The sequence below is a fragment of the Lissotriton helveticus genome, chromosome 1_1 (genome assembly GCF_964261635.1).
Source record: "Lissotriton helveticus chromosome 1_1, aLisHel1.1, whole genome shotgun sequence".
NCBI lineage: Eukaryota > Metazoa > Chordata > Amphibia > Caudata > Salamandridae > Lissotriton > Lissotriton helveticus.
The window spans coordinates 1,431,983,838-1,431,997,687 of NC_136057.1; the positions used below are offsets into that span (position 1 = coordinate 1,431,983,838).

The 13,850-nt window shown below is 48.6% G+C and overlaps 1 protein-coding gene across 1 annotated transcript in view; it reads left to right on the forward strand.

Moving 5' to 3' along the window:
* Window positions 1-13,850, forward strand: part of LOC144826880 (A.superbus venom factor 1-like) — a 1,649,148-nt gene that overhangs the window by 37,620 nt on the left and 1,597,678 nt on the right. Inside the window, exons 2-3 of the mRNA XM_078685340.1 lie at window positions 2,395-2,587; window positions 2,920-3,082. Coding sequence (XP_078541466.1) covers window positions 2,395-2,587; window positions 2,920-3,082 — 356 coding nt within the window. The remainder of the gene's footprint in view (window positions 1-2,394; window positions 2,588-2,919; window positions 3,083-13,850) is intronic.

Sequence of the window (13,850 nt, forward strand, 5' to 3'; positions counted from 1 at the left end):
TTAAGGGACTGGGCACTGTAAATGTAATACTAGCTGTGTTCAGGTAAATACATTGCCCGGGTCCCTGACTTGAAAGCAAAATATCCATCATCAACATGTATGTTCCACTTCAGCTCGCAGAGTCCTCCAGTGTCTCTAACAGGCAGGCGCGACACATAAGCTGTCTTACTGGAAAGTTGATTTGACGATGACTGTCAGGGGCTGTTCAATGTAAGTAACTTAAGGTAATTACATTGGCACGCCCCTGACAGTGATGAATGCCACGAAAATTCCTTATTTTGAGCATGTCACACTATGCCGAATGAGGACTTCTTTCTTCAATACACATTTTACCTGCATTTCTCCCTTTTTTTATTCCAGAGCAGGCACATGCGGAAGCAGCAGTATTGCCTCCAGTTTTGGATCTTCTTACTGCATATTGAAAAAAAAGGATTTCGCCCATCCCTATTTATGAACTCAGATCCCCTTGCTTTAGCCACCTGTGTTTTTAGCCACATGACCTGTGCTTTATCTTTGGTCAAAGGTATCATTTGCATGTTTCGTCTAGGACCTCAATTGTCTTTGTGAAGTGAAGGTGGCCTGTGTGGAGGAGTTGTAATCATAAAAAAGATGTTTCTTAATGTACAAAAGCCCTTTTATGAGTCAGAAAATTCATTATAACTCGTGAAGAGCTTTGAGGTCCTTACAGAATCGCAAATCGAAGGGGGCTGGAGGAGGCATACTTCTCCTATTTGCGATTTAGAAAATAATGTAGCCACGGTTTGCGACGGCTGCTGCAATCACAATCCATTGAGAAGTTACCAACCCTCAGGTTGGAGTGGTAACTGATTTTCAAAGGGCTCGTGTCCCATTGGAGCATCTTTCCATTAGAAAATATCACCAGCAGCCTTGGTGGGAGCAGGCAGTGCTGCAGATGTGTCTTCTTGGTGTACCTACGTCAGAGTGAATCATATCAGTCTCCTTAGAGGGAAGAGACAGTAGTCAAAAGGCCTGCTGCATTCTCCCCCTAATGTCTTCCCAAATGGGACCATGTTTAAAAAACCCAGCACCAGTGTCTTAATGAAGAGGGGCTGCTTTGAAAACGTTTCCCATTTGGCAAAGTAAATTTAGAGATGGAGGTTTGCTGTCCCTTGCACACCCCCATCCCTGCATTGGCAGCCATTCACAGGTAGTTGCAAATTGAGATCTGACTAACGAGTATTCATTAAACGGGTCATTTTGCTAATCCCTCAGAATAGACAATTTGCAATGTGACCTAATAGCAGATAGGGCACATCACAACCTGTATTCCTATTCGCAAACCAGTTGATGTGCAAAATATACATCTCTGGTTCAGAAATGGGAATTAAATATCAATCCGCTGGCGACCCATGCCTCTAATCAGCAGGCAGGCCAGCCCTGTTTCTGGCATCGCATTGGGGTATGAGTTATGAAGGCATTTTTCCCCTTAAAATTCCTAGTATTGAGCCATTAGGCTCAAGAGCCAACATTTTGCTGTCATAGGCAATGACTCCTACTTTGCGATGCATTTGTTTGTAGGTGTTGTTCATTGGCTTAAGAAAATTAGCTACTTCTCTTGCTGCCAGTCCCAGATGGCGGTTCTGTTACAGGATACATTTCTGACATGACTACTACTGCGTAACTTATTCACTTATTCATTCGGGTCTGATTTTGAAGAGGAGGTCATGGAACACCCTCTGATTTCAGGACGTAGTACTAAAATTGAAGGAGAATTCACCAGTTCCATCTCAAGTTTCAAGATTTGAGGTGTAGCTCAACCAGTCACGTTTTCCCCCTTAAATAATGGTACTTGTAGCAGGTTATCCTCCATTATACATTCAGGACCACAAATACCAGAGTGCAAAGTAAAAAGCTCAGGCTGGAGGAGCTCTGGGAGCTACCTCCACCCTGTGCATAATAAGGTGGAGGAAATTCAACCTCTCCAATGTTAGAATCTCCTCCGGAAATTGGAGGAGTTTTTCTTGCCACCACACTCAAAATCAGAATGAAACCCTCCACAGTGATCCCTTTATTGTGTCCTCTTCATCCTACCCTGATTCCAAATATTCCCCAAACACATACATATCTCTAGCTCCAGACACATCTTACAGCTATCCATCACCATCACATCAAACTTATCCCAACCTATAATCAATATCTTTACTTTATCTCAAGTACAACAACAATAATTAATTGACCTCAATGTCCCCAATAGAAATGCTTTAATGAGCCACCTGGATGTTTTCTTTGTCATGAATGTTAGTTGCATTGACTTGCTGAGTTTAAGTTCCTCTAGTCAACCAGCAAACAACAGCACTGGTAAGGGAGGGTATTAATGGGAGCAAATAATCTCAGGAGGGACACAATGTAAATGCATTGCTTTGACTTCCACAGATGTATCCTGATCACCCCCAATGTCTTGCGGGTGGAGAACAGCGAGACAGCCGTAATCGAAATCTACAATCGAAACATCCCTATTAATTTTGAATTGTCTGTGTACGACTTTCCACAGAAGAGAAAAAGCCTTTTTACTGCCAACATCGCTCTCAACAGCGGAAATGGGTACCAGGGAATGTCAGAGATACTGGTGAGTGGATGCCGAATAAACTGTTCCAGGCAGGGGACAGTAGGGCATGGATGAAGGCCATACACTGCACAGCATTGTTAAATATTCCTATGATCTAGAATTCTAAAGGCATGTTCTGATGAAGTTTAGAACCTAACAAATGGAGAAAGTCTGGTTACTCTTTGGAAATACTGAACTGATCACAGGACCACAACCAGCCATAATTGACAACATAGAGTCAAAACACCCATGGTTCAGTTAATTTAGATTAGGAAACATTTGACTAATACACTTTTTTGAATGGCTAATTGGTACTAATGGGGAGACTTAGTCCTAGTCTTTTCTTTATATAGGTTCATGCTAAAGACATGAAGGAAGATTCCAAACTCAAACAGTATGTCTACGTCATCGCCAAATCTACTGCCTGCCATATGGAGAAAGTGGTCCTCGTTTCCTTTCAAAGTGGAATCATATTTATCCAGGCAGATAAAACCATCTATACACCTGGATCTACAGGTAAAACCCCTTAGTTTTTACTCAATAAGTTTGATATTTTACAAAATGAGATTCTACCATAGGGCTACAGATAATATTATGCTGGCACATATATCTACAGAAAATCTTGTTTGAGTCAAAATTGTCTATAAAAGTTAAGTCCATGGAACAAAACTGCTCTTCAGATACTCAGGGGTCCTTTAGGATGGCAGGCGGGCTTTGCCCACCCACCACCCTAGCGGCAAACGGGACCGCCCGCCATAAGGGCGGGGGTCCCGTGGGGGGTATTAGGATGTGCCCGCCACAGTGGCGGGCACATCCTGTATTTTTAGTATTGTGGCGGGCGGTGCACTCTGCACCGCCCGCCACAATACTAAAAATGATTTGCAGCATTTACATTAACAAAGCGGCAGGCACAGCGCGGTGCCTGCCGCTTTGTTAATGCAAATGTGGGGGGGTACCCCCCCGTGTGCATACACCTACTCTGCTTCACTCTGGGGGCCCGCAGGGAGATGCGTCACGTTGTAAAGCCCTGCGCCATAAGGAGGCGTTCCTGCACAGGGGGGGCGTTCCTGCGCAGGAACGCCTCCTAAAAGTGGCTGAGTGAAATCTATGAGATTTCACTCAGTCACTTTCAGGACAATGCTGCGTCAAAACCCTGCGCCTGCTTGAAGCAGGCGTAGGTCTTGACGCAGCATTGTGGAGATGGGTCACCCCCGAGTAGTGCTGGAGGTGCGTCGCGCTTGCGACGCAGCTCCAGCAATGCGCCACCTTTACGGCACAGATGCGTCACACATCTGTGCCGTTTTTGCCCCATGGTGCGCCGCATTGTAAATGCGGCGCACCATGGGTGGCGGAGCAGCGGCGCAAGATGACTGGCGCATCCCTGGGGATGCGCCAGTCATCATAAATCTGCCCCATTATCCTGTAGAAATGTAAGGAATCTAGAAAGATAAGCTTTATTAATTCTATTTTTTAATTGTGCTTTCCTGGTAGATGATGGACTGTCAGAGATTTCTCATGTCAATGAGCCCTTATCCACAATATTTAGGTCCTAAGATTTTCTAAAGAGAATTTAAGGTCTTGTAATGCTCTGTTATCTGATTTCATAAATGCTTGTTATTTTAACTATGCAAATCAACACAGCCTTTCCTCAAAGTACAAAAAGGAAAGACAAGAGAGAATCTTGATAGAAGTTACCTCTGCTACGGAGATAAGTTTTGAGAATACCAGAAACTATATGTTGCCAAGTCCATCAAATGGTCCCCCAAGCAAATGCAACAATCACCTTTGCTTCCTGGTAAGCAATTGTTTCTAGAGGCTATATTTCATCAAGTTGCAGTTTCTAGTCCCCAAAAATCAAAGATGAACAGTAGTTCATAAATGTGCATCCCTGTCTGTGAGAAAGTGGCTCTATATGTACTGGGCCAAAGTAAGGTACAGTGTGTATAGAGACCACCAACCCTAGAGGTATAACAGAGGTTAAAGTCAGGGCTGACCTTACTCTCAAAAGTGGTAGCTTGATCGAGCAGTAAGGCAGTACCAGAGGACAGTGTAAAGCATTTGTTGTACACACTCAGACATCAAAAGGTTTCACACACTCAAGGACTGAACTCCAGGCCAGTTGTTTTTATATCAAAAGATATAGTTGTTTTATTTTTAGAACCAACAGGTATCGAAAATATACTTTTCTTAATTATGAGAGTTCTCCAGTGATTACTTTGCAGAAAGGAACTAACTTTGTAAACACAACTGGTACAGGGGTTGCAGTAGGCAACACAATTCTAAACACAATCTAACATTGAGCTCAATGGGTTTTTCTACGTAAATGCAGCTGATTACTTTATCGATTACTTTTGTAACTCCAGGGCTGGGTCCTAGATTCAGTCCTGGGGTCTAAGCTGAAAGCAGTTTAGTAAAAAGGTTTTAGTTATTACAATGATTTTTAAAGAATAAAATGGTATTTTCAAAGTTCACACTTAGAAACTTTTCAGTGAAAATCTAGCAAAGTTATCCAATGGGAGAAAATTCAGGTTACAGGGACAGTACGTTCTCGTTACTTTTGTAATCCAGTACTGGGCTCCTAGGTCCAGCACTGGGATCTCTACTTAAGACAGGTAAGTAATTACGTTTCAGTAGTTGGTATGATTTTTAAGGGATATTTCAAGTTTTCAAAAGGGACACAAGAAAATTCATAGTAAGCAGAAAATGGATTCCTATGGAAGAAATTTAGATTACTAGTGAACACGGTTATGATTACTTTTGCCGTTCAGTACTTGGCTAAAAGGTACAGTACTGGCTTCTCTCCTGATTACAGGTGAGTACTTCGGAATTGGTTATTCGGCTGATTTTAGATGAATATTTTAAAGTTTCAAAACGTCACAGAAGATTTTTCGAGCCAAACCAGTCAATGTTATCCTATGGCAGGAAAGTGAGTCATCGGTTTTCAGGTGAGTACTCAACTGGTGAAGTTAAGGTACTGTGCTTAGACTCCGGGGTCCCCCAGGGTCAGGTAGGTACAGTTGGTACACCCGCTACGGCACAGGGGCGGCCGGGTGCAGAGGTAGTTAGGCCCCATGTTATCCAACGAGGGGCAGGGGGCCTTCGTTGGTGGCTGCTGGCTAGCACGCGGCTGTGGGAGCTGGGCTCCTGGTCACTTTCTCAGGGCAAATGGGGAAGTAGGATAGGGTACAGGTTGCACTGCCAGGGGCACTCGGGCGGCTGGGTGAAGGATGCTTTTGAGCCGTTGGGCGCTCTATGTTATTCAGTGACGTTCTTGAAAAGGGAACAAAGGCTGCAGGCTCGGGGACGGAGGATCTTCTGGAGCGATCAATACTTCGAGGGGTAAGTTGGGATCTCGGAGGATAGGTAGGCACCCAGGAGTTGGGCACAGGGGCCCGTGGGGCACCGGGTGCAGGGGTGTCTTTCGAGGTCGGGAAATCTTACCCCCTATAGGTCGCGTTCGGAGAGGTCCTTTGTCCTGAGGCTGCAGGCGTCGCCGGGGTCATCGAGGAGGGTCCTTGGACACTGGATTCCAAGTCAGAATTGCCGGGGGGGGGGGCGTCCTCAGGGTCTTGATTCACTCCAGTACAGGCCAGGCTTGGCGGGTGCAGAGTGTGCAGGGTTTGCGGTTCCGGGCTGATGCCAGGACTTGTTACTTGCTTTGAGCAGTACCACTGCTCATGGGAGACCCAGGTAGTCAGAGTCACAAGATAGTCAGGTCCTCCGGGGTTTTTGGGGTTGCCGACCACTGGAGATGCCGGGGTTTAGCAGGAGCAGGTTCGAGGCTCGACAGGGTAGGGCTGGGGCCAAATCAGTTGGTGTCTTCCTCTTTTTAGCAGCTGCGTGGCAGGTCTTCTTGTTCCTTGTTCTTCTTTCTTGTTTCGGAATCTGGATCTGTGGAAAAAGGTTCAGGGTGCCCCTAAATACTACATTTAGGGGCGTTACAGGTAGAGCAAGGGCAGGGACCAATGGGTCCCTATCCTGGGGTGGGTACACCTCCTAGCCTGCTCCTCTCCTGTGGGAGCGGGGCAGGAGCTTAGCTGTGATTGGGCAGGGCTCCCCATCTTCAAGATGGCCGGAGCCAGGGGTCATGCATCACCTCGCCTCTCCCACCTGAGGTGTGGAGTTGGCACAGGCTGGCACACCCCCCTTTCTAACATAGTGTTTCCCGCCAGTCTCCCCGCCAGAGTGGGGGTTAGAACTGGTGGGGGAGAGTTGCTGAGTGCAGAAAGTGGTGTGGAGAAACTCACAAAGGCGGAATGCCTTTGAAGCTTCCCCTGCTCATCCTGGGGGAGGAGGCTTGGCACCTCGTCCCAGGATGTGCCTGGTTGCAGGCCCAGGAGAGCAAGGGCTCTCCACCCAGGGGTCCAGCAACATGTCTACTGTGTGGCAGCCTCGGCAGCCTCTCAGACAAGACGTGGATTGTAGGTTAGGTTTCAGGGGGCATCTCTAAGATGCCCTATGTAGTGCATTTTACATTAAATCCCACACTGGCATCAGTGTGGGTTTAATGTGCTGAGAAGTTTGATATCAAACTTGTCAGCCTTCAGTGCAGCCATTATGGTGCTGTGGAGTTTGTAATGACAACCTCCCAGCACCATATACTCTTAATGGCATCACTGCACTTACAGTACCCAGGCGCACAGGGCTCATGTACCTGTGCCCACACAGCTGGCATAGGGCACCCAGCTAGAGGGGTGGCTGATGTATGCCAGGGCAATGGGTTTGTGGGCATGGCACACAGGGATGTGTGCCATGTCAACTCTTTGTTTAGTTCTGCACCAAGACACTCAGCCTGCAAAGGCAGTGTGTGTGTGTTGGGGTACAGGCCCCCTAAGAGTGGCACAAAAGGTGCTGCAACCCTTAGGGGTCTTCTCTGGTTACAATGCCCTGGATACCTACGGTACCAATTACTAGGGGTTGACATGTGGCCAGAGATGCCAATTGGGTTTAGGCTTTAGTACAGTTTGTAGGGAAGGAACACAGGCCCTGGGCACCTGGTTGGCAGGAGCCCAGGGCACACTCAGTCAACGCACATCAGCAGTTCAGCAAAAAATGGGGGTATACCAAGGTAAGAAAGATGGCACTTTCTCACACTGTCATCCTAGTATCCTAAAACGTGTTTCAAATAGATCTGTGGACTTTCTTGTAAATGTCTCCTGATGAGTCACGCATGGGCTAAATGTATGATAGCATTTGTAAGAAATTGGATTACTGGTTGAGGAGGGTAAAACCCTATTGAAGCAGAAACCACACTTTTTCTCAGGGTGAAGACACAAGCAAACCCCAAATTAACCTGTGCTCAAACTAAGGGTATCTTGGCACAGAGCAGTCAAGCTTAACTCAGCGGCAATGTGTAAACTATTTGTGCAGCACTTTAAACAGTAACGCAGTGAAAATACACAAAAAAAGGTGACCAACGCCAGTTTTTGAAAAATGGAGTAGTCTATAATAAATAAAAGAAGACCAAAACCACTAAAATCCAGTCCTACTATTCATGTACTACCTTGGTTAAAAATGGGCATAGCAACAGACGCACAATGTCAGAGGCATATGGGCACTTTCTTTAATATTATATGGAGCTGCCCCGAAATACAATACAACTGGGAAGCCGTGGTCGATTGCATGAATATTCTATATGGTTGTGAAATGGAATCTACTACAAAGTGGTGCCTCCTCGATGCCTGGGACGCATCAGACCTAACTTGCATGTAACAGACTTGGATTACATTGGAATTGATGGTAGACAAGCAAAATATTGCATGTTTGTAGGAGGGCAGAACAAACGCCGCAGTTGAGAGTCTGGAAAAATGATAATGTCTGGTGCATGCTTGCAGAGAAGGTGGTGTATGGGGGAGGGGCTGTCCCCAAAAATGGGTGAAGATATGGGGAAAATGGATCAAATATTGAGGAAACCCCTGAACATCTATTGCTGGGGCTCAGGCCAATTTGTTACATGCTGCTCAACCTGATTCAATTGTGACCTAAGAAGGGGTGTTGTGGGGAGTCAGAAGAGACACAGAGGCATTGTGAGATGATGGGCAACTGGATTTATCAGACTGATAGACTTCATGGCAATGTATTGTTTTCTATATTTCGCATCTGTTTTGTAGTTTTGATGTTTCTAATGAACAGAATTGATTTTTTTTTTAATCCAATCAGTAGAACAGAAGAATAAATTAATTTTAGTAAAAATAGAGCCAGAAAGCACAAAGTCCCAACTGTGGCTATCTGGTCAAGCTGGACTGGGACAAAGTCACGAGTTTAGGCAGACCACGATGGAGTGTGGACTGGCTACAGGGACCCAGTTATACCGCTGATTAGAGTACCTCACATCTTGGTTTCAAGAGCATTGTGAGGATATGCGTTGAAGATGTGTCACACAGCCAAAGCTATGCAGTAGTTCCAAGATGCTGCTATGTGGCGGTGCGAGGTCCTGCATCATCGTCAAAGATCTCATTAACGATGGCCTGTGATGTGAAGTCCAGCATCAAGGATGCATGGTGCAGTCGGGACAGTGTGTCAGTTCCGAGGAACTGTGAGGGTACGATGCGGAGTCCAGCATCATTGTCAACAAACAGTTGACCCACTTCCTCAAGGAGAACAGCATCCTGGACCTGTCCCAGTCTGGGTTCCGCAGCAATTATAGCACCGAAACTGCCCTCCTCGCCGCCACCGATGACATCAAGACCCTGCTTGACAACGGAGAAATAGTGACCCTCATCCTCCTGGACCTGTCAGCCGCCTTTGACACGGTGTGCCACCGCACACCACGAACACGCCTACACGAAACCGGGATCCAAGAGAAGGCCCTGGACTGGACCTCATCCTTCCTCTCTGGCAGAAGTCAGAGCGTCCGCCTCCCCCCCTTCCGCTTCACTGCCACTGAAATCATCTGTGGCGCACCCCAGGGCTCTTCCCTCCACTGTTCAACATCTACATGACACCGCTCGCCCACGTCACCCGACAGCACAACCTCAACATCATCTCCTATGCCGACGAAACCCAGCTGATGATCTCCCTCACCAAAGACCCTCACACCGCCACAACCAACCTCCACGAAGGAATGAAGGCCACTGCCGAATGGATGAGGAACAGCCGGCTGAAGCTAAACTCAGACAAAATGGAGGTCCTTATCCTCGGCTACACCCCCTCAGCCTGGGACAACTCTTGGTGGCCGACAACCCTAGGAACAGCCCCGACACCCACCGACCACACAAGCAACCTGGGGATCATCCTCGACTCCACCCTCTCCATGACTAAACAGGCCAATGCCATCTCCTCATCCTGCTTCAACACCCTCTGAATGCTCCGCAGGATCTTCAAGTGGATCCCCACCGAGACGAGAATAGACACCTAGGCCATCGACACCAGCAGGCTGGACTACGGTAATGCCCTCTACGCAGGAACGCCGGCTAAGCTCCTGAGACGATTGCAATGCATCCAGAACGCCTCGGCACGTCTGATGCTCGACATCCCCTGCCGCAGCCACATCACACCCCACCTGAGAGACCTGCACTGGCTTCCGGTCAACAAGAGGATAACCTTCAAACTCCTCATCCAGACACACAAAGCTCTCCACAAGACCGGCCCAGCAAACCGCAATAGACATCTCAACTCCTACTCCCCCACCCGCCAGCTTTACTCCACCAGCCTCGCCCTCACCACACTTCCCCGCAACCGAAGAATGACCACCGGCGGTAGATGCTTCTCCCACCTCGCCGCCAAGACCTATGGCAGACCCAAGACCTACTGGCCTTCAGAAGGCTCCTCAAGACCTGGCTCTTCGATCACTAGCAGCTCCCCCCCCCCCCCCCCCAGCGCCTTGAGACCCTCACGGTTGTGTAGTGCGCTTTATAAATGGCATGATTGATTGTTTGTCGAAGCTGCCATCGATGAGGGATGCGAGGGCCTGCACAGAGGATGAGTTGTGCAGTGGCATTTCCTAGAACATATTGGTATGCAATACCAAGCGGGCCTTTGCGATGGTCCTTAGCCACACAACAGCAGCGATGCACTGGTTGTGCTCGGGTAGTGCCACACAGCAGAAGAGATGAATTAGTTCCGCTGGATCCAGAGAAGCTGCCAAGCATTTTAGGCCCACTTCCAAGGGTCCAGGACCTGAGTGGAACCACTTGACAGTGTAATCTCAAAGATGATGAGTCCAGGTGCAAAATCAAGGTTGTTGGAAGATTGTTTTGTCCCCGAGGCTTCAGATCATAAGGCCAGCCAACTAGCCCTTCATTATCAGGAGCCAGCAACTAGCCACTCTGGGTTCAAGAGATGCACGTCCAGTCCTCCTCACCCAGGCAATAGGGCAGCAGCAATGCAGCAGTCCAGAAAGGCAGTAGTCCAGCAGAGCATCAGTCCAGTAGAGTGGCAGTCCTTCAGCAGCACAACAGTCCTTCTTTTAGGCAGGGTATCCACGGGTGCAGGAGTGTACTGAAGAGTTGGTATCTGAGGTTGAGTATTTATACCCAGTTGTGCCTTTGAAGTGGTGGAGACACTTCTAGAGGTTTTCCTTTGATGTTCAGAGGCATCCTGCCTTCCCTATTGTGGCTCCAGACTAACTACAGGGAGTATACAGCCCTTTGTGTGGAGGTAGGATGCAGCCTATTCGAGGGTAAATAGGGCTAAGCCCAGTTCCACCCTCCCATCCTGCCAGTGATGGTCCATCAAGGTACACCTAAGCTCTCTATTGTGTGAGGCTGTCTAGGAAGAATACACAAGCCCTGCTGTCAGCTACACCCAGCCATGTAACCCAGAGACAGGCTTCAGACTTGAAATGGGTAAGGCAGGAAAATGTTCACTTTATAAAAGTGGTGTTTTAAAAATTGTAATTTAAAATCTAATTTCATCATATGTTAAGATTTTTCATTTCAATGCCAAAGACACCAAACATGATCTGGTGACCTCCTCCCAACTTGAAATTACATCTTATTAAATGTAATAAGGTGACTCCAATGCTATCCTATGGGAGAGGTAGGTCTTGCAGTAGTGAAAATGAATGCAAGAATTGTTCTCTAATAGGACATTTAAAACTTAAAAGTACATGACCAGCTTTTTAAAATACACTGCACAATTTCACTCTGGGCTGTCCAGGTCCTGCCTTGGGGTAAGTTATATGTATTAAAAAAGGAAGGGCTTAATTTGCCAGGTCGAAATGGCAGTTTAAAAACAACTGCACACACAGGCTATAAAGGCAGGCCTGAGACATGTTTAAAAGGCTACTTGAGTGTGCGGCACAAACAGTGCTGCAGGCCCACTAGTAGCATTTTCATTTGAAGGCCCTGGGCACATTTATTACCACTTTACTACAAACATACCAGTAAATTAGTTATGCCAATTGGGAATAAGCCAATTCTACCATGTTTTAAGGCGAGAACACAAGCACCTCAGCACTGGTTAGCAGTGGTGAAGTGCACAGAGTCCTAAGTCTAGCTAAAACAAATTCAGTAAAAAGTGTGGGGTAGGGCAAAACATACGGGTTGACCCTGCAGAGAGGGCCAGGTCCAAGAATGTTAAACCCTGAAAGTATTCCTTCTTCAAGCAAGCACTTCTGTATGTTCTTTGGAGGTATACCAGTTCATCACAGAAGCGTCTTTCATTGTTTTCACAAAATGGACCCATGTGCTGACTGTAATGGATAATTTCTTCCAAACGTTTTATCAAAAATCCAGGCTAAAAAGTAGTTCTGATAGCACCTGTATTACTTTACTGTCCCTGCACTCTGCTTGGGCTTTTAAGCAGGTAAAAATGTCCCTGCTGATTGTGTACTTTGCTCCTTTGGCGGCAAGCTCAGCAATGAGGGAACTAGCACAGACAAGTGTTTCTCAGCATCGGGGGCATGGACACGAGCCAAGCTTGGTGGACGTGTCCTGAGTTAGCTCCGCTCTCCGCCCGATAAACTAGCTAATTATCCTGTTTCCCCCGGACCCCGCGAGACACCCAATCACACCCTGAACCAGCGGAAGGTGCGGCGAGTGTGCGGGCTCGAGCTGTGTGCTCCGGGACTTCCCCTCGAGTAAAAGCGACGGCCGCCGCAGTGAGGGCCTGCCTTCAAGACACAAGCCGCGGCCTCGAGTGGCGGAGGAGGCCGGGACCGGCGAGATCTGCTGCGAGCAGTGTGGGCGGAGCCGGTGGTACGGGTCGGAATCCCGCTGTGCTGGTATAGCCGGTGCCCACTGCTCCCGAAACAGCTGCGGCGTGGCAAGGAAGGACTAGCGTGGGGGCGTCGCATTCGAACAGCCCCCGGGATGCAAGCTGGAGCGGGAGTGCGCGACACGCAGCTTGCCGGCGCCTGAAGGAGTAGCGGCCCCGCGGGCCAAGCGGGGGACTAGCGGTGTCACCGGCGGAGACTCCCGGGATCGGAGGCGGTGTACTGGTGTGTGCTGGCATTGGAGCTTCCCGGAAAAGCGGTGCGGGAGCGGTGCGAGCCGCTCCAGAAGAGCTTGCACCTGGAGCCGCCTTTTAAGCTTGACGATATCGGCGGCCATCATCCTGCCGCGCTTGGAACTGCACCCAAGGAGACCCATTCCGTGTGCGTTACACGGACGACGGTGACACGTCTGAGTAGCATAAAGGTGAGGAGTGTTGCGGGGGTGCCGCAGAGAGTACGACGTGTCCCCCACACCGGTGGCGCATGATACAGGCGAGAGACTAGGTTAATGCGGGCATCCACCGCTACATGTGACGAACATCCTGCTACCCCGCTGCTTGAAGGTACCGCCGGCCCATAAAGCGTTACGGGACAGAAACATCTGGCGCCCCGAGGTCAGAGGCCGGGATAGCCATCAGCTTGGGAATACGTCATTGTGCAAATCGCCTGAAGCCATCGCGTACTAAGTAGATACCGGCCATTTCACAGACTACGGACGGTAGTGCCACCGAGGCGGGGCGCTTAGATCGGGCGCGGCCCCCGACGAGCTGTGCCGCGCCGGGCCTACTGCAGGCCCTTGGGACACGTGGACTACTTATCAAGAGCAGGAATTGGTGTCGGAGACGCAGGGGGGTCACCCCACCAACATCCTACAGACGCGAGCCATGGGGAGGAACAGAGCGAAGGTGCAGGACGAGGGGGCGCATGCGGATCTTCAGTCCACTGGCTCGGCTTCATCCAGCGGCGAGGTCATACCACCAACGGGTAGAGGTACGCAGGACGCCAAACTGGATCTTATACTGGCTGAAATAAGGGCATCAAGGGAGGCGCTTGAGTCACGAATGGACAGTATGGCGACCGGTCTGTCACTCCTTCGGGTGGACCACAACAAATTAGCTGAGAAGGTGA